The sequence below is a fragment of the Bombus vosnesenskii genome, unplaced genomic scaffold (assembly GCF_011952255.1).
Source record: "Bombus vosnesenskii isolate JDL3184/JDL3185 unplaced genomic scaffold, Bvos_JDL3184-5_v1.1 scf7180000013263, whole genome shotgun sequence".
NCBI lineage: Eukaryota > Metazoa > Arthropoda > Insecta > Hymenoptera > Apidae > Bombus > Bombus vosnesenskii.
Genome location: NW_022882923.1, coordinates 5,586,036 through 5,605,907, shown reverse-complemented (window position 1 = coordinate 5,605,907; position 19,872 = coordinate 5,586,036). Strand labels below are relative to the sequence as shown.

The following is a 19,872-nucleotide window of genomic DNA, read 5'->3' as shown; positions in this document are numbered from 1 at the left end:
AGAGAGAGAAAGAGCCTCGGCACGTTCCAAGAGAATTATTAATAAAACGACAGAGCGCAATTTCCATTCATTTACGACGGAGGCCCACGTAGCTCTGCTTAAATCCTCGTTAATCGGCTTTCTAGTCAAAGGCGTCCTTTATTCGTCGAACTTCAAACCAGAATTCCCGGTTTATCGCGGCACCGAAAATGTCAGCAACGCTGTGTAACTGGGTTACATTACCGTAGCGAATTATTCCTTCTCGACTCGTGCGTCGCAAACTTGCCAAAAGTTCCACCCTGTGAGAGCTATCGTCCCTTGATTAGCCCGAATTCGCCACGGCTCGAGCATAACTCCTCGATTTTCCGGGCTTTCCCTCAAACTTGTTTTCTTCAAAAGCTGTAACAATACGGTACTTCTATGTTGCTTAAGTTTTCGACCTTCGTTCATGGTATCTCATAGTTTCGCATACCGTTCCATTCTTATTCAATGATAGAACAGGTCCCTTGTGTTCTTGCTGAAAACGTCCCTTCTAGTTACCAAGGTGATATAGTAATCTTAAGTTGCACAGATTCTTCTCACCGAATATAGCGCGAAGCAATGAAAACTACGTTTGACAATGAAATATACGAATAATTTTCTCTCTACTATATATTCTTTGCCACGTGCAATTAGACTTTTCGCACGATACTTGTCAGATTAATCTACTTGTATCTTTTGAATCTTTCTTCGCTCGCTATCTGGTCTAACACGAGTATTCGTTCGGTTCACGGTCACTCGTTGTTCGCAATTTCCACTCCCACGGTGACTGATAAAAACTATTTTATTATTCAGCGGAAGCGAGACGATTTAGTCGGTAGAGGGTCCCGTCGCATCCAATTTTACACGTGGCGTCGGTGCGGTAATATTAAAAGCATCGTTAAAAGGGGAAGGAAGACCGTTCGTACGAATCTATCGCGAATTATTGCATCGGCGTGAAACAAAGCCAGGCCGGTTACAATTCTGGAGCTCGCAATTATCGCCCACGACTTCTTCCGCGGCTCCGCAATTTACCATTAAAATGTCGCTTTCGCATTACGCCGCGCTACGGTTCGCTTTAAAAGCTTTCGACGTTACTTTTCATTTGCACGGAACGCCGCGCCGGCTTTCGAGAGCATCGCGTCGATTAAGCGTGCCGTGCACGCCTTTCCCGCGATTTTCTTGTAACCTGCTATAAAATTATATTTCCTTGTTCAACAATTTTCCGGTCCCTTTTGTTTCTTTTTCGTTCTACTTCTACCGTTATTTCGCTCGCACCCCGATCTACAAATCGTCGAAGAACGAAATTCACCGTATTATATCAGCGCTTCATTTGCCAAACCCGATCGAGCGAAATCTCCTCTTCCGTCGGTCATCCGCCAGACGCGAACACGCGTTCGACACGAACCTGCCATACGTTGCCACACGAGTCATCATGATGCTTTTGGATCCTGTTTATGAGTGTTCTCTCTGCCTATCACGAAGCTGGCAAATGGAAAAATAGACACGAATCGATATTTGCGGTCTACAGCCGCGGTTTTCCTATCCACGGCGCTCTTTTTTCGAGTAGGACGCGTCATCTATGCGCTCGATGTTTGACCGCGTACGATATACGAACGCTTCTAGTTTCCTGAAATAAAGACAGGAAAATACGTGCCGACGTTCGTCGCTTCCCATCGCGTCGACTTGTTGAAAACACACGGTTTTCAAAGGGTACCTCTCTTAAATTAATGTTTTCGACATGAAAGAGCGACTCTTTTGACCGATAAAGGTACAGACCGGTTTCGTTTCCTAGTTAAATTACTTTGGAAACCGTCGCCGGATGCAGATCGTTCAGTTTAATTTACAAGCGACGAAGAGAGATGAGTCAGCTGTTTGGTCGAAACACGTGCAATTATTATTAAGATTCCTCGTTTAATTATGGATGAACATCGATATTGGCGCTCGTAACCATGACGGCCCTTAATTAATCTTCATTCGCCGTGATTCGCGTCTGTCAACGGTTTCATACCATTCGATTAAAAACCGTGTACATACTTCGTAACGAACGACAACCATTAGACCGTGATGAATTACTCGTCCGATGCACCATTCATTTATTCAAATCGCTGACTGGGAATATCTTATTACCAATTACCGAGCAGCAACGAAACCTTTCATTTACGTACACGATAGAAAATAGAATATGACACCGCCGACTGATCAGAAATTATGTACCCAACGCGCACAACTTATAATTGATTTGGACTATTTGTATTTCCAGGTGAATTGCGGTTTGACTCGCTCACGTAGCATCGGCATCGTGTCTGGAAGTTTGGCGCTGTTGGTTCTTGGTAGACTGAGAATTACCGGCACGAGGCCAGAATTCGCGAGCGCGGACAACCCGACGGCCAGGCACCCATCTCGCCTGACACGCGGTCTCACATTCCTCTACCTACCCGCAGCAAGCGCCAGGATGTTACTTTGTCCCAATACGCTAAGCTTCGACTGGTCCATGGACGCCGTGCCGCGAATCACGAGCCTCCTTGACGCGAGAAACCTCGAATCCGCCTGTTTGTACACGGCGCTAATCGGCGCCTCGATCTGGACGATCAAGACGCTTCGTCGACCAGTCCGGGAGACTAGTCTACATCTCGTGCAGTATCCTCGCTCCATGTCGTCCAGGTGTCCCGTGTGTGCCGGCAGGCGAACAGGAGGATGTCACACGGATGGGTGTCGGGCGGCGAACAACAATAACAACGGGCCGATCGGTGATTGTTACTGCGCGAAGAGGCCTAACAATGGATTAATCTGGAGCAACGGATTCGCCAGCAGGCAGGCGGCTGCGAGTGGTGTCGCCGCGTCCCTCGGTTTCCTCGTGCTTCCCTTCCTACCGGCTAGCAATTTGTTCTTTTACGTGGGCTTCGTCATAGCCGAGAGGATTCTCTATTTACCGAGCGTGGGCGCGTGTCTGATCGTCGGAGCCGCGATCTCTGGATGTTATCAGATAGCAAGAAGACACGGGTCGAGAAGGAAAGGAAGGGCAGTGCTGCTAGCTACGGCGGTACTCGTTTGTCTGATGTCGGCTAAGACGTTGTTAAGGAACGCCGACTGGTTCGACGAAGAGAGCCTATATAGATCGGCTCTGCACGTGAACCCTCCAAAAGGTGAGTCCCTTCTCTTCATTATTTTCCTCTTCGTATCGATTAATGGGAATTTTATTGCGAGACTTACTTCTGCAAGGGGGAACATAAGGTCTCGTATTCCTGGCAGTTATTAACCGACTCTGAAAGTTATATACCTACGGGACGTACAACTAACATACGCAGTTCATCGTTAAATTTTTTCCAAGCATCGAACATAGTACTCCGTCGTATTTTATATTCAACGTTGAATACGTCAGCCAGCAACAATTGCCACTTTACCAAGCCATTAACATTTTAATTATCTACCCGGTGTCCCCTCTGTACCGCAGTCGCTAGGAAAAGCAATAAAGATAGGTTGCACGTGCGACGAACGCGGATGAATTAAAAAGATAACGATAATAACGAGTCGCGTGCTAATGATAAAGCCGGCTGATGATCGAAGACAGATATGTCCGCAAGGACGAAATGTATAGCACAATGTAAAAATGAAATTCCGCCCGCGTCGCTCGAATATCGCTGGCAGTTTTCTCTACGGCGACTCATTTCGACGGCGCGCGGCTGACCCCCGCTATCCAGCCTCTCATCTTCAACTTGCCTGCTGGCCAACGATCCGCCTACCGTGTACATAAAATTGCCGTCTGAGCTGGATACGCGACATGCAATACCAGCTCGACGAGAGTCGCTTCGTACCCTCCTCCGCCACCTGTCCACTTTTTATCGTCCTCAGTCCTTATCCGTCTTCGTCCGTTGTTTTTATATATCTCCGCTAGACGCGTCCCCTTGTACCTTTACTGCCGTGTCTATACCCCGCACGATCGTTTTATCTTCCCCTTTATTTGTCGCATTGCCCCTCCCACGTTATTCGCGTTATTGCGAATACACGCGTTCCTCTCTGCCCTTACAATTCGCGTCGTTGTCTATCCGCCGCGTCACTTACCTTTTTCCATGTATCCTGATAAAGTTATGAATACATCGAGCACCTTCCGCTCAACTTACCCCACCTCTTTCCAAACTTTAATATATCGTCCAGAATATTTGTAATCCTCTCTCCTTGGCTCCTCTTTACTCAGCTACTCTCGCTCGATGAATCAGTGATACGGGTCTCCCGAGACCCGAAGTGCATCGGTTTCCCTAGCGACTTTCTCTCTCTCTCTCTCTCTCTTTCTCTCATACTCTCTCTCATACTCTCTCTCATACTCTCTCTCATACTCTCTCTCATACTCTCTCTCATACTCTCTCTCGGTCTCTACTTGAGCTTTATCGTTTCGCTTATCCGTCTCTGTCCGTTTTTGTCCACCTCCGGCCGTTTTTACCGGCTTTATCTAACCGATCTGAACTTCATATCGCACCGCTGGCCTCCTAATTACCCGTGGGTGGTCCGACGCATCCTTCGGATTCCGTTTCTCACCGAGCCCGGTTCCACCTCAGTTTCCGAACGCTATTATCGCGGTCGTTTCGTTTCACCGAGTTCCGGCGAGTCACAGTTCCCTCGAATAGACAATGTTCTTGGAAACATAGCTGGCCGGACGACCGTTTCAACGATGCTCCATACCTGCTTTGTCGAGTTTCACCTTTGTTTCCCTTTTAATCTTCGCGTCAAAAGGGTGCCGGCTGGCAGGGGCGAGAGGCGGTCACGCGAACCGAAGCTGAAACACCACCGACAACCTTTCTCTCGTGTCACCTATATCCGTCCGGTCACAAGCCTTTCTTCGCGGATCGTTTTAATGGCCGAGGTAAAAACTAGGTACATAGTAGACCAAGAGTGTAAGGATCGACGTGGTTAGAAATATTACTAAGGATCATCATTACATTATATTACATTATTAATGTTGCGACACTCAACTAACTAGCGACCAGTCAGGCACAACTGATCGGTTGGTATCGCGAGCCTTGAACGTTATTAGCGTCCAAGGTGGAGGTTCAGTTCACCTTATTTATTCCACTCAATACTCTGAATACAACTGTCTTTGATTCACTGGCTGTCCTGTTAAATATAATAGCCATTGACTGAATACTGTTATATGTTGACTCTTAGAATGCTGGTGCAAGAGTGTCTCTTGGTGATGTTGCTGTCGTAGAGGAAGGTTCGTGGTGGGTGGGTCTCAAGTCTGTTCCTAACTCATCATTGGGTAAAGATGTATGTTTGAGCATGGGCTGGCTGCCTTCATGAAGATTCGCGCGCGGGTGACCTTACATTTGGGGACACCCGCGTGTCCGGTCTTCTTGAGATGTAGCATAAATAGAGAAGTTTCGTGCCTTATGGGTTTTCTTCGTGGGGTCCTAAAGTACCTTGACTGTACAACAGGCCCACTGTTTATGCTAGGTTCGCACTCGGGTAGCGTAGACTATTGACGGTCGTCCTGCCCGAGGATCGCATCTAGTTCACATAAATCGTCGCGGTAATTACCAGGCGGCCACTCCATATCTCGAACAATTAAGGATCAACGAACGTACTTAGATCGATACCAGTTTGCTTTTGAATGATTTTTTGGCGGGAAATTAGATTGAGCGAGGGCGCATTTGATATAACCCTAGTCACGCAACTGCCGCTGTGTAACGTAGAATGTGTGATTGACGCGGAAGAGTTTAGGAATGACAACCAGCTCGACGTTGTGTTTCCTTAAAAAATAGAAATATCTCACCTATGAGAACTGGCCATGAAGATTAGGGTAACGCTATCACAAGGGACAACACAGCACGTATGCTATGATTAACAAAAAAAAAAAGAGATTTGTGTTTTAAGTTGATAGGCTGCGTATGCTGCAACAGCGACCGCTGGCTTTTGCACTCTATTTAATCGCTTAATTCTCTTCTCTTTGAAGTTTTAACCAGCAGAGAAATTATTCGATCGATTCGAAACTTAACTTCCCTATTAAATAATCCAGGTAATCCCTTATTCAATCACGTAGGAACATATCGATCGTTGGTTTATTGAAGTTAGACGACGCAGAGTTAGAGCAGGCTTGGCCAACAAATAGAAGATCCCGGATGGAACCTTGGTCCAACAAACTCTGCGGTCGATTCCTTCCCTTTCCTCGATTCTTTACTTTTTCTTCTCCTCTTCCACGCTCTATCTCGCTTCAAAGTCAGCCGGGTCTACGGTACGTGATGTCGTTTGTACTCGCTTTAGCTGGCACGATGACCATCCCATCGAAGGTCTATTTGACCGGTATTTTCCTCCGCTAACGCGACTTTTCCTCCGCCCGGCGAAGACGATTAGGCGCGAGTCTACTGGAACGTGACTGGAGGGAAAGAATCAGTGGTTCGATTTTCAAGGGAGGAAGCCAGCGATCGCGTTACGAGCGTAAAATCGGGCCATAGCTCAGTGGAGGGTAGCACGAAACGCGGCATTCGATAGAATCGCACGACGATGAAATATGCTCTGCAGCGATTTATCGCGTTTATTTATCGCGACTGATTTAAAATGCCAACCTCGCCGCTTGTGGATTATCGCCGTGTTACCGGCGTAGAAGCATCGTATTTTTGTTTCGGTGTTAAAATAATGGCAAGAGAACTAGGTATATGAAGATAGGGAAAACGTTGAACAAGTGGAAGATGTAAATTAGTTGAAGCGTTTAAAGGAATTTCGTTCGATGATATACTAGAAAAAGTGCGAGGCGGCAATGCATAATAACGGATAATCATTTTCCGATTTCGTAGTTCCATTCGGCCGTGTTTTCTTCGTCGATCGTTTCTTTCGCGTTCGCATTTCACTCGGCCACATCGTGCCCCGTTCCTCTCCATTATTTCGCTCAACGTTCTAAAGAGGCGCGTTTCTTTTTGTTCGTCCTATGACGTTCAATCTATCATTCGGTTCATTTACATCGCACAGTCAGTGCACGGTGCTCTTTAATTCGCTGGCTCGCGCGCGCTCCACTTTCCCATTCGCCACGGTCGCAATTGAAAAGAAACGGCTAACTGGATCGAACCACCGTTGCGCAAAGGACCGAAGGACACTCGATCGTGGGAAAAATGTAGAACGAGCGGAATTTTCCCTATTTTTCCAAGCACGGCGAAAATTTTCAAACCGTAGCCCGATGTCGTTAACGACAAACGCTGCAGCGTGCTACCGACCAACGCGACGCGCTCTAAATACGCGAGCTTGATTCAAGACTCGAGAATGAAACGGGAAACGCTCGAAGAAAGTCGACTCCAACGATTCGGGAATTTAAAAAGGTAGCAGGGTCGTTTGAGAATTTTTCCCGACGATTTAATTTTTATGTGGAGTTCGAGCGGTTTATTATTCGTTTCTAAAAGTCGCGTTAGGTGACTAAATGTTTTAAACAAACCCTAGAGAGGAGAACTGTTTGCTAATGGAAATTATTTCTTGCTTACGTTTGTGCACGGACAGAGCCCGTAATCAGATTATATCCATCTTAAAACCACACGGCGCGGTAGTATTTAAAGTACTAATGAAAAATAATTTGAAGCGTGAAGATACAAGAGCTTTTTAAATAATCGCACAGGGACCTCGCCAAGCCGAGAAAGAGCTGTACTTCGCGTAATAGTAAACCTTATTTAAGGCAATGTCGTGTAATCTACTTGTTCTTTTATCCGCTGTAATCTTCCCTCTAGCGAAACTTCTTTTACACAAAACTTCATTTCTTAAAATTTTCATTCAAACTGCAGCAGCGTTATCATCGCCAAAGATACTTTGTAAGGATCGATAAACAAAATTTCAAAACTTTCTATCGCGAACACCGAAGTCGATAGTTTTGAGTAACTTTGCAGCAGCTACACCAAGTGTAACGAAAGCTCACCTGCGATTTCTCGAATTGAAAGGAAACGAGGAATCGTGGAAGGTCCGTGACGCGTTTGCAGGCCAACTTTACGATCCCGGATTCATTTATTACTCTCTGCTCGAGTAGCCATCGGTCCAAATCAGCGACGGAAAGGTCTGGAAAATGTTTTACAGTCGATATTGTTGGTCGAAGATAAAAAGCGGAAGCGAGCTCGCTGCAACCGTGTGCGCTGTGGCACGATATTCGCGCTATCCGGTGTGCACCGACGATCGCGTGTGCACGCGGGTTTATTGCTCGTAAATACAAAGAACCGAGAAAGAAGTCGGGGGGAGAAAGAAGGAACCCCGGGGATGGAGAAAGAGTCTCGACCGTGCCTGTATCGCGTCTTATTGCTTTTCAAGAAGAAGTTGTGCGCCACCTTTAAAAATCTATCATGGAGAGACGTATCGTTTCTCGTGTACTCTCGTGATGTACGATGCTGTTTGAAGATTCGAGTCGCAGAGACAGAATAACGAGGAAATTTATGTCGTTGCTAAATTCTATAGCTGGCGTATAAATAAACGCGATAGTATCGAAAAGGAAGTAATATTTCCCTTTTGTAGCAACCGTTACTTTTTTCGTTTCGTCGGTGTGGCCCTGTTGTAACAAATGTTCCGTTGTGATTGTTACAGCTTATGGTAATTTGGGCAGTGTGCTGAGCGCTCAGGGACGCGTCGCGGAGGCGGAGGAGGCGTTCGTCCAGGCGCTCCGCTATCGACCGAACATGGCGGACGTACACTACAATCTGTAAGTACAGCCACGTGCAGTCCCAATAATCCACTTTGCTGTTTGCCCTCTCTCTTTTTTCGCTGCTAATGGCGCCCGGTGTAGGAAAGAGCAACCTCGATCTCGTTTTAACACGGTAAACAGGGGATAAACACGGACCGAGTTTATCTAAAAACCCTCTCATTACTTTTTCCAAGTCTTCTTTGATTAAACTCGGCGATATTTAGAGTTGCTTAGTAAGGCAAACGGAGTTGGAAGTCAATTTTCCAAGGCGTCCGCGCGATACACACCCGTTCGACAGAGGAAGTTTCATTATGAGAAAGCTGGCAGCGAATCCGAATTCCACGCTCCGTATATTTCGTCATCCAAGATTTATGAGACGCCATACAATGGCGGAAACTTTCGCCTTGTCCCTCTGTTTGCTACGTGTCGCGAATCCCGTCTCGGTCACTGAAAATCCTAACATTCGAAATTCTAAAATCCTGGAACTCGGAACACCCTGCCACGCAGGGTTTCGAATTTCATCTTGTCTCCGACTGAACGTAACGCGATCGTCCCAGGCAACTTCCGTTTCCCTCGTCGCGTACTCGCTTCGCGATACGTAGCACAGAGTGGACGCTGACCCCGGATCCAGGGACGACTGTCGAATTTGCGTAATCCACGAGCAAAGCGCTGCCGCTCCGCAAATCTCGCAAGCAATGAAGTCTCTCCTGACTTAAGCAGCCGGTGGCGCGGCAGTGTCCGAAATGCAGGAAAAGGCCAGGGGCCGACGGGACGCCCGACGTTGTGCGATTCGCTGGATATAAAGGTCGAAGGAATCGCTGATCCGTGGCGGAAAATCGGTACACATCGAGAAATTCCGCCGATTGTCCCAGATCCATGGCTAGACTGGCTTCGAACGCTTTGTGCGCCGTGCTATTGGAAAAGCTACATGGAACCAGCAAGTCGTACAGGGAATTTCGTGTATAGCGTGAGAAAGCTATCGATCCCGTGCCGTTGCAACGTGTGTAACGTCGGCCAATCTAGAGAACGGAATATAGCGAAGAGAATCTAGCGAACAGAATTTGGCTACTGGTGAGACGCTTTCCTTTATCGCTAACCGGTATAAGACAAACTCTCACGGGAAACTACCGAAAGTCTCGCAGGACTTTCGATCGGCGCTCGTCATCTTCCAGCTATCCCGGACCGTTGTAGAGAGGACGTGGAAGCTTGTCAAGCCGGTGAGTCGATAAGCCGCCACTGGGCATCCCTCTGCGAACTCGCGATAAGCCGATGTGCCGTACGTTCGTTGCAACGCGGTTATCCATTATCTCCGTCCGTAAGAGTACATCCGCCGGGCTACATTCCCGTGGGGAAAGAAAGCTCGAGATACGACGCTTCTCTTTTCGGGGAAGAAACGATCTCATGAAACGGCGAACGAGGCCAAACAGCAAGCCCTATTTATTTTCTCGTTGCTACAGAGTGTTTGGCGCCGATACGGGCTTCGTACATAGATTCTTCAGCTTTTTGGTCGCGAAGCATGATTAATAAAACGCACGCAACATAGTCACGCAGCTACCATTATAAAATTCCTCGTGGAGAACTAACGAAGAGAAAGTGGTACTCTATTTTATAAGACGAAACAAATTGCTCGGCTTGAATTCGTTCTTTCACGAAACTGAAATAACCACAACAGTGAGACGTCTTAAACGCATGGAGATAGATATCGCATGGAGGTGGTACGTTCACTGATCTTTCGAACGTCGAAGCGTATCATTCGCAAAATAGATCGATAACAGTACGCGCTAAATCGTAGCCTTTGCTTCGAATATTTTACCTAACCCAACCTAGAGCCAAGTAACTTCCAACAGGGAAGAATCTCGTGAATATCGAAGCGTGTTGGCGAGTGTCGTGACTTTGTCCGGCAACCGACTGATTGCAGAGAACAACGAATGTAGAGTTTCGAAGCGCGTTGCCCTGGCCGTAACGTGTCGGTCACTATTCCGCTGTACGTTGTCGCGAGATCTCCACGCAAAAGAAACGGCTTGCTAGGCTCGATAAGCTGGCCAGGTACGTTGTCCCTTCGACGGATCGATTGGCTGGACACGAACGAATGAACATCAAAACCGTTGTTCGCGACGACAGCGCGACAAGATTCTACGCCTATCTGTGCCTTTGATGGCCTGTTCCCACCCTGCTCGGAAGACTGATGACCGATTTTGAGAGAGACGATAGATGATGATATATTAAAACCCCGTTTGCCACCCCCTGGCTTCGATCGCCAGTCATCCATCAACGAAGGCTGACGGTGAATAGAAAATTGATTAGTCAGCGGGACATCCTTCGCTCGTGAAGAGGAAAGAAAGTTGTCCCGGTTGTCCCTCGATAGAGCAGCCTGCTGATTATGTGGGCGCTTGGATAATAATGTCACGAGATCCATGGGTAATTAACGGAAGCCTGTTCTGTGTCGGTCGAGATGCTCGTCGCTCGGGGAGAGATTAAAATATAATTGGCTGCGTGAGCTTGGGAGGATGGTAAAAATCAGGGTTCGAACATCGATGTTCGTGTTTTATTCAGAAAATAAGAGCGAAGGGAAAAACTGATAAAAAGAAGTGTAGCGAAAAAGGAGAAAAAAGATCAGAGGAGGAGAAGGGATAGAATGAAGAGGATAAAAAGTAGACGAGGCAAAGAGTATCCGTGACACGTTAATTAAGCGTCGAACGGGAATTATTGGCCGTTTCACAGGCGGCGCAGCATGCCGGATACGCCAATGGCGGTAATTACTCGACGGTAAATAGAATCAGTTGATTCGGTGGCGAAATTGACACCGAGTTCAAAGGAAGGTCGTGCGTCGCTTAATTGTCGTCGCGACGCCGGAGGTGCGACGCCGTGGTTACACGGCCGACGTTAAAGCAAGCATCTGTGCCGTTGCGGAGCATCGACGCGCGAAACTCCCTCGACGCGCTACATCAGAGCGAGAGAGAGCGAGCGAGAGAGAGAGAGAGTGAGAGAGAGAGGGGAAGGGGAGCGATGTGCATCGCATTGCACACGTACACAGGATGATATCCACGTACGTATAGACACACACAGAATGAAAGGGAGGACTGGAAGAGGGATAGTGACGGGCGGTGGTAAAGTGCAACTCGGAGTGCAATTGAGGGTTTTCATAACGACGCTGCTGACGCGAAATAACGCGACCAAGCATCAGGGGCTGTCGTTTCAGTGAAAACGCTAACGAAATCAAAGTACGATCCAAGAGAATTAATTTGCTTATTGTCCCCGTGAAATTGACGTGAAACGAGCCTCGCGAGCCTCGCTAATTGGCCCTGGCGACAAACGCGCGCCGCCACACCGCGCCGATTCTATTCCTTCTCGCTCTTTGAGCATCCGTGGCCCAGTTCTGTCTCACGATCAAGATGAACTTCGTTAAATGCATGTAAATATTTACGTCGTTTCGTCGACGATGTCTTTGAGCCTGTGACACGCTGCCACGGAAAGTGGAGCTCTCGTTTCGCGCGACATTGTTGCACGACACTTGAAATTTCCTCGTACAAGGGACGAGAGAAATTTGAACGAACAATAACTGTTCTAAAGGCTTCAACGGCGGATACCGAAATGGTCAAAATGAAGTGTCTTCGAAACTTTGTGTTTCTGATGTTACAGGCTCGTTTATTTCCTTCTGTCGTATAGTTTTCATTTACCTTTCAATTTCTCTGATCAGTTATCAACGGCTCTGGCGTAAAAACTTATTTCGTTCATTAAACGTTTCACCGTTGCGACCCTCGGCTGTCTCGAATGAAGTAAACGCGACCAATAAGACGGTAAAACGCGGATAACTCCGTTGGAACTTTCCAGAGCCATGTTGCGTCGGAGCAGATGTCAGGAAATATCACGGGAAGTTTGTCCTTTTAGGAACGTAACTGGGAAGATAGAAGAATTAATAGTGGTTCCGCGGAAGGTCAATATCGAGGATGTCATTTATTGGCCGAGGAAAATCGTGGATGGGAATAGAATCTGGGACGTTTAAGGGACGATGACGTCGACCGGTAACGAGCAGCCAGCGAACGCGGTGTAACGAAGATAATGATGAGAATTACGAAGACGAGGGGCTCGTAAACCAGATGAAACAGCTGTGCAGTGTGCGAAGATAAAATAACAATTGCGGGAAAGATGGTAATCATACGTGATAACGCATAATCCACGTGTAATAACCAAAATGATCGAATGACCAAATTAAAAATTACCTTTTCCAGTCGCGTCGCTGTTCGATGCATCGATCGGCGCAAGACTTTGATTGGATTTACCTTTCCGATGCGACGAAACGTTGTAGCGATTCGAAACTGCGGTGATAAACTTTGAAACGACTCGAGATTAACTCATGTCTCGCATCATCCGTACACCCGGTAATTTCCACTCGTTTCAATTTCGTTCGCCTGAAATTACCAGGGCCTTCGACGTCGATGAAACTCTATAAATTAAAACCTCTCTGTAAAATGGAAATGGTAAAAAATACACGAGAGTGAAACTCGCGTAAATTCGATCGAATTTCCGAGGTATTTTACCAAACAAGATATCGCATTCACAATGGATCCAATTACCAACCAGTCCGCGGGTATTAATACGCGATTGATTTTGCCAAATGTAGCCGTGGATAAACAAGATTTAGCTCAGCTTCTAACGCGATCGTCGGATACAATTGGAATATCGAATTAGTTTTTGAAAGCTTCCAACGCCGACCGACTATTCCTGCCGTCTATTTTCTCCGTCGTTAATTTGCATACGAGCAATGGCGTGTAGATATCCATCGGTACAAAACGAAACGCATGTAGTTGCTTGACGTTTGATTGATTAGCTCTATTGAAAACTAGACGTCGAAAGTTACCGCGTTACAAATGACACATTGCACCGCTGCTTTATACCGAGTCAGAACAATCGAGTTTCCCAAGATTCTCAGCCACATCGGTTTAAAATTCAAACAACACCTTCAGCCCGGAATATGAAGCACGGCTTCGAGAGATTCTCGTGGAATATAACGCTCCTGGAATATGAAAACGACTCCCCACGACGCGTCCGCGATTCCTCTTCCTCTTCTGTACAAACACGATCAAAATGGAAGGGTGGATCTTCGCGAACCACCCCGTAAGAAGTATCACTTTCTTCCATGCTGATATTTAATTCGCATTAAGCGACGTGACTGGACAGAATGAACGGATAGGACGGCTGGAATCGACGTTCGCCTCGACGTTCGCCTCGACGTTCGCCTCGACGTTCGCCTCGACGTTCGCCCGACGTTCGCCTCGACGTTCACCTCGACGTTTACGTCGGCGTGCAAGAGGATTCCATTCTTGGGCGGAAAGCGGCAGGGATCCAGAGGTTCGAAGGAGTCGCGTCATTCGGACTGGCATTCGCCTCGTCGAGAGAGGAGAAGCTGCGAATTGAATGGGAAATTGATGGGTTTCGGCCTGTCGGCGGTGTACGCGCCGTATATCCGCCATAGACCCCAACTAGATTCCGTTGTGTCCTGCCCCGTGTATACAGGCTGTACCTCGAAGCGTTCTACCGCTGCTCCACCCCCTAACCACTCTCCTCCGTCGCGACGCTACACACGACGTGTTCCTCGCCGCATACAGAACGTTGCGGAGGCCGATGGTGTGCGTGCGTACAGCTGCACCAGCTAGCTACCCGAGGTAAACCGTCGTCGGTCCGTTTGGACCGGTGTTTACCCATGTTGACCGCTTGAATATGTATCGTCTCGCCGGTGCTTTGATTGTACGCCTTCGCATTTGCATGCGGAAGTGTCCCGGTTCCGTCCACCCTCAAGACGCAACAGTCGACACCGTGCCTACGTCGTGTTGTCGCTTCCTAGCCTGATTCCATGATTTCGTCTTGTGCTTGCGTAGAACCGTTTGAATCCGTCGTTTAGATATGGTACATGTGCCGGAGGTTGGAGCCGTACAATGGCTGGACAGAAGAGATTAGCCGCACGAGAGAAACGATGACTTTCAACGTCTGTTTAGTAGAATGACACTGGTTTAGACTGAAACACGAAATTTCTTAATCGCAACGACCGTGCAAATCCAGAATTATCCGTCTGCGAGGAACAAAGGTATATCGCCATTTTCAGAGAAACACGCCCGTACAAGTCGTGCTTTCCTATGGGTACCTATGGCGGCGAACTTTATCTGTCGTACGCGATGAACATACCCGGCTACCTTCGAACTTAAAGCACCAGAGTGGCTGGTTAGTATGTAAGGATGTTATCTCAGGTTTACGTCTGTGTTATCAGATACCACGTCGGTAGAAAACCGAGTTACCCGAGCACATTTCACGGCCCGTGGAACCGCCCTGAAGAACGCTAGCTATTTTCCGGACGATCCTGCTGTTTCCGCTATTTCTCTCACTTTGGATTCGTTCAGAACCTCGCATCGTAGTCGTCTGCTGTATATACGCGGTTCGCAAAACAGTGAGCTGTCAGCATTCGGAGCACCGTTTAGAATTCCAATTCGAGCGGTTGAATTTAATTTCGCAAGTTTTGGCGAATCGGTTTCAGTAATTTTTTACTTCTACAGACGATCGCGTGTAAGTACAGGTTGAATTAGTCGAGCTACATAGTTCGCTCCACAAACGCACGACTGTATTCCTAGTACCTGGTAAAGCCTACTTATCCGTCGGTTCAGTTCTACCTCGTGCACTTTGAGAAATCGCAGATTAACGTCACGTCAAAGTCGTGTCAAGTTACTAGTAACGCAGTGGCAATTATCGTGCATGAGTTGCACTTTGGCGCGTGCTTTACAGGACAATGCTCAATTAGTTCAATTTGTTTTGAACCGTTGCATTGCGTCGCGTTAAACAACCGGGAAAAAGAGTTCAGTGAATTGGCGATTTCGACTGTAATTTCTTTTATATTTCGCGACTCGTTCGTGTGGCTCGAAATGGTAGCCGCCGTTTCTCGTGAAACACGTTGTGTTCGCATAAAGTTGCGTGCGCCGTGCAGATAGATTCGTAACGGATATACAACGTCTGCTCTATTCGATCGTTTCTTTAATGCCATAATATAGGTAGGGAACGGTTGAATGTACTGTTCGAATGAAACTTTGTTCTCCACTTGTTGCGCGTAACATCACTCTGTTCCCAGCCATATTGCGCAACGAAGTTTCGAGACTTCGCCTGCCGAGTGTACATGCAGCCTGAGACGAGAAACAACATTGCATTGTTAGCAGCGGCTTACTCAAAACGTCGCTAATCCTTTTCATACTCTTGCTGGATTAATTCATCCCGGATGATGCGTTGAATGAAGAGTATCATCGCAAAAAAAAAAAGTTCGGCCCTCGTTAAATAAAAATATATCTATCGACGAATGCGAATTTATTACACGAATAAGTTAATGGTAATCTGGAATACGCGTGTACAACAATCTGTTCAATTTATCGGTAATCACGGTTTTCACTCTATTTCCCTAATAGCTCGATGCATATTTGTTTGCCTCGTATTTCCGTTAATTTTTAATACGCCGTTCACTGGTTACTCTGAAACGTGACTCGAACTGTAACAGTCCGCAACTGCGTTTGACGGCTACGGTTATCTTTCAATTTGTATGAATGGCCGCGATTAAAGCGACCCAAGCACGGTTTACCTCAATGGGAATAATTGGTACCGGTCGAGTGAAATATTTGCGTATCGATAGACGGGTAATGGTGTTGCTTTCAAAGAGATTTTCCCCGTAATTCGCCATAATGTCGTTCCACAGTGATTCGCGTATACGTCAATGTCACTGTGCGATACCGCTCTCGCAATGGAGAATGATCGAAGAACAACGGGGGCTCGATTAAATCGCCAGTCCACTGTGTTCCGATCTTTCCTGCATTCGCGAAGATGAACGGAAAAAGAAGTCTTACGAACGGAAGAACCCTCGAAAGAAAAGTTCGAGAATCTGCTTCTCCGGTGATCCCTGTCGGGGAAAGTGATTTCGCAGGGTCGAGGCATCGATTCGTCCCGTTGAGACGGATAACAGCATTCACCTCGGTTCGACTAGGACTCGGGGTAAATATTTTATCGCAAGAATCTGCTTGCCTCGAAGAGAAGAGAAAAGTGTTTCGTGACTCAGTGCTCGTTATGCTGCTTCGTCGATCTCGTTTTCGCTCCTCCGCTCGCTCTTTCCCGAGGCATTAACGATTGTTCAGCTTCTCCTGTTCTGGCGGCCATTGTACCGCCGCGTATTCAGTCCCAGCTATCGTTTATCGTGACGCAGAATCGCTGGGAAAACCTTGCGCTAATTTAGAAGTTGAGCAGAAGACGAGAGGCGGATCCGAATAGCCAAGCTGGACAATCGCGATCCCCGCGGTGAAAGACGGGAACTTTCGAGTCCCGGCATAGTTTGACGCGTTTCCCGCTACCTCGGTCGACCGAGGTGCATAGAATCTTTAGAATGGAACACGACAGGGCGTCCCACGGTGCCCGAAGGAGTTTCACCCGCGGTGGAAATGCCGTACTCGAGGCAGCAACTTTGGACGGTGTTTCGTCGTCGTCGTCGTGCCCCGGTACAGTTGGATAGTCGAGCGAAACTGCGAGCTGACGGCCCGGGTTAAATACCGTTACCTGCAGTAACGTTCACCGTTGCTGAATCAATTGTATTTTGAATTCTGTTCGAAAACTCTGCATAGCTTCGCTGCGAGTACACATTTTAACGTGGATAAAAATTCCTAAGAACAGTACATAAAAATATCTAATAAATAGCGTACTTTAAAATTCCTAATGAAAAGGTGCAACAGCTAAAATGAAGTTACTAGTTTGTTGAGAATCTTAATTGAGGATCTTAATTGCCGAAATAAAAGTAAAGGAACACTAAGGTTACGCTTAGAATTCATATTAAAATAGTTGTAGATTTATTTAATAAACGATTTCTAGGATCTTCGTCGATATACATTTGCACGCGTCTCAGCACTCTCTTTGTCTCAGCATCTTCCATACCAGACTGCCAACGAAGCAGTTATATTCATCTGTTTTTCGAGACACCGCACACACACTTACTTTCACACACTCATATTCACATACGTGTGTCACTACTATGCGGCCAATCTAGTCTAACGCACAAAATTATACATATCTCAATATAGTTAAAACACGATTACTAAATAATAATTTTTAATCGTACCAAGAAAAAAGAAACTTGATGGTTTTAAACACGAGTTATTGCAAAGTGTCCGGTTTCTGAAGTTGAGTCGCGATTGTCGTATACCCTGTGAGAATAGACGAATACTGCTAAAAAATTGTACCGTAAACAGGTCCTTGATAATTGGATCAGTCAATTACACCACTTGAACGTGATTGCCGACCAAGGTTATATGGGGAAGCACGTGGCTGAAGGGTCGAGGGCGTTTACAAGGTCAATTTTCGCGAAGTTTCTGCTCAAGTTCTGATGTCCAACATCGATAATAGATAGTAGGCTATATCAAAAAGCCTAACTGAATAAGGAGGTGTACTCGAAAGTTGTTCCAAGGTCAACCTGCGTTTCAACCTGAAGGAAAGATTCTGTCGAATTCTGGTTTCCTATCGTGTTAACTATCGTGTTTGAAGACTCTGAAGGTCGTGTCAATCTAGACTTCACAAGCAAAGCTTTCTAACTTCCATCCTGGAGTTAATATAGTCGAAAAACATGAAAAAAAGTAATGAACTTTGATGGAAGTTGCAGGATCACGTGGCAGCCAACATCAAAGACGTTCTGCAGAATTCCAGGTTTAACAAGAGAAAAAAGGCGGAATAGTGGTCAAACAGAGTGAAGGGTCAACGTCGTTAATATCCTATCATACATAAGATGAAAGATGGATCCTAGGAACGTCTAAAGAAAAAAAAGAAAAAGGAATGTGCTTGGAAAGGGGATTCCAAGGACGAAGGTATTTAAAGTAAACTTGGCGAAGTCAGGTGAACTTCTCTCTGCCTTCGTCGAGAGATCGTCTCGCTACTGGCGCGTGCACGCGCGATAGTTTGATACGTTAATCCGTTAAGTTGGAAAATTTATCGAGTTGAAACTTGGTTTAATCTGGGGCCGTTGTAGACGCAAGCAACCCAAGTTGTGTTCCTCTTGTAGCCAGCACTGTAATGTACACCGAGAGAAGGCAGAGGCGCGCACAAACCTTGACAGAGACAGAGAGAGGTGGAGAAGTAGGTTTGGAGACCTTAAAAGCGACAAGACACGAGCCGCTTCGGAGTTATCTCTCCGATGTCTTGCCGCGCTCGAGGCTCGTCAAGGTAAACCGACTCCATGAATTAATTAGTCGGCAAACAACGAAAAGACCGTGGCTGGCTACTCCTGAAGGCACGAAAGGTTTCAGCCTTTCTTACTTGGTCGCGCAACCGCGTGGCCCGCAGGGCTAACTGCAGAAAAGGCGAGCCGAACGTGCTTGTGAATTGGCTAAACGAGACAAATAACCGGCGAATCGAGCAACCGTGCCGTCGAGTTTAGACAATGGTGCTTTAACTGCGGAATTCATGAATCGTCGATGACTTCGTTTCACGAATTTCCACGGAGCCATTAGGCGCAAAAGGACGTTACGAAGGAGAAGCAGAAACGGAGAGCAGTAAGTTGTCATTGAATAATCCGCGTTGATGCTTTCGACGATACGCGAGACGTCTCTCGCAGAGGAAAACGAAAAGAAAAATCGTGAAAGTAGACCGTTAAACGCGAAAGAAGAAAAGAACGACGAGATCGAGAAGGAAGGAAGACGGAGCAAGTTGGAAACGTGAACGTTGAAAAAACCAAGCGACGTAGCTCGAAAGACGAGCGAGTAAACGGAGTGTGTAGCAACGTTTATCGAGAGCCGAAATTATATGATCCCCGAAGGCCAAACGATGGTGAATAATATCGTTCGATCTGTATTTCCTGTTTCGCGTCACGGAGGCGCTGATAGTATCTGATTTCGAGAGTCGAAAAAATGCCGAGACGAAAGACGTAGATACATAAATATAAATGTAGAAAATGAGAGGGAGGAAAACGCACACGCGGAAGAGTCGAAGATAAAAAGGAAGTTGGAAGCGTGTGCTCGACCTGGATAACCCAGGCGCGCACCAAAGTTTTCGAGAGCTATCCGACGGCACCCCTGGGAATCGAGCTGTACGCGTACGATGTTCGACTCTCTCGCGGATGGATCCTCTCTCATAATATTTCTCGAAATTCTTCAAAATTCCGTGGAGGGAAATTTTCTCGAGCTAAGCCCGCCCTTCTGCTCCACGCCCTTTACCCTATCCTACACAAACACAGTTGGCGAGCT

The 19,872-nt window shown here is 46.9% G+C and overlaps 1 protein-coding gene across 2 annotated transcripts in view; it reads left to right on the top strand.

Moving 5' to 3' along the window:
• Positions 1 to 19,872, top strand: part of LOC117231344 (protein O-mannosyl-transferase TMTC2-like) — a 166,573-nt gene that overhangs the window by 81,756 nt on the left and 64,945 nt on the right. For both annotated transcript variants that reach the window (XM_033489729.1, XM_033489720.1), the window contains exons 4-5: positions 2,261 to 3,143; positions 8,536 to 8,650. In XM_033489729.1, coding sequence (XP_033345620.1) covers positions 2,261 to 3,143; positions 8,536 to 8,650 — 998 coding nt within the window. The remainder of the gene's footprint in view (positions 1 to 2,260; positions 3,144 to 8,535; positions 8,651 to 19,872) is intronic.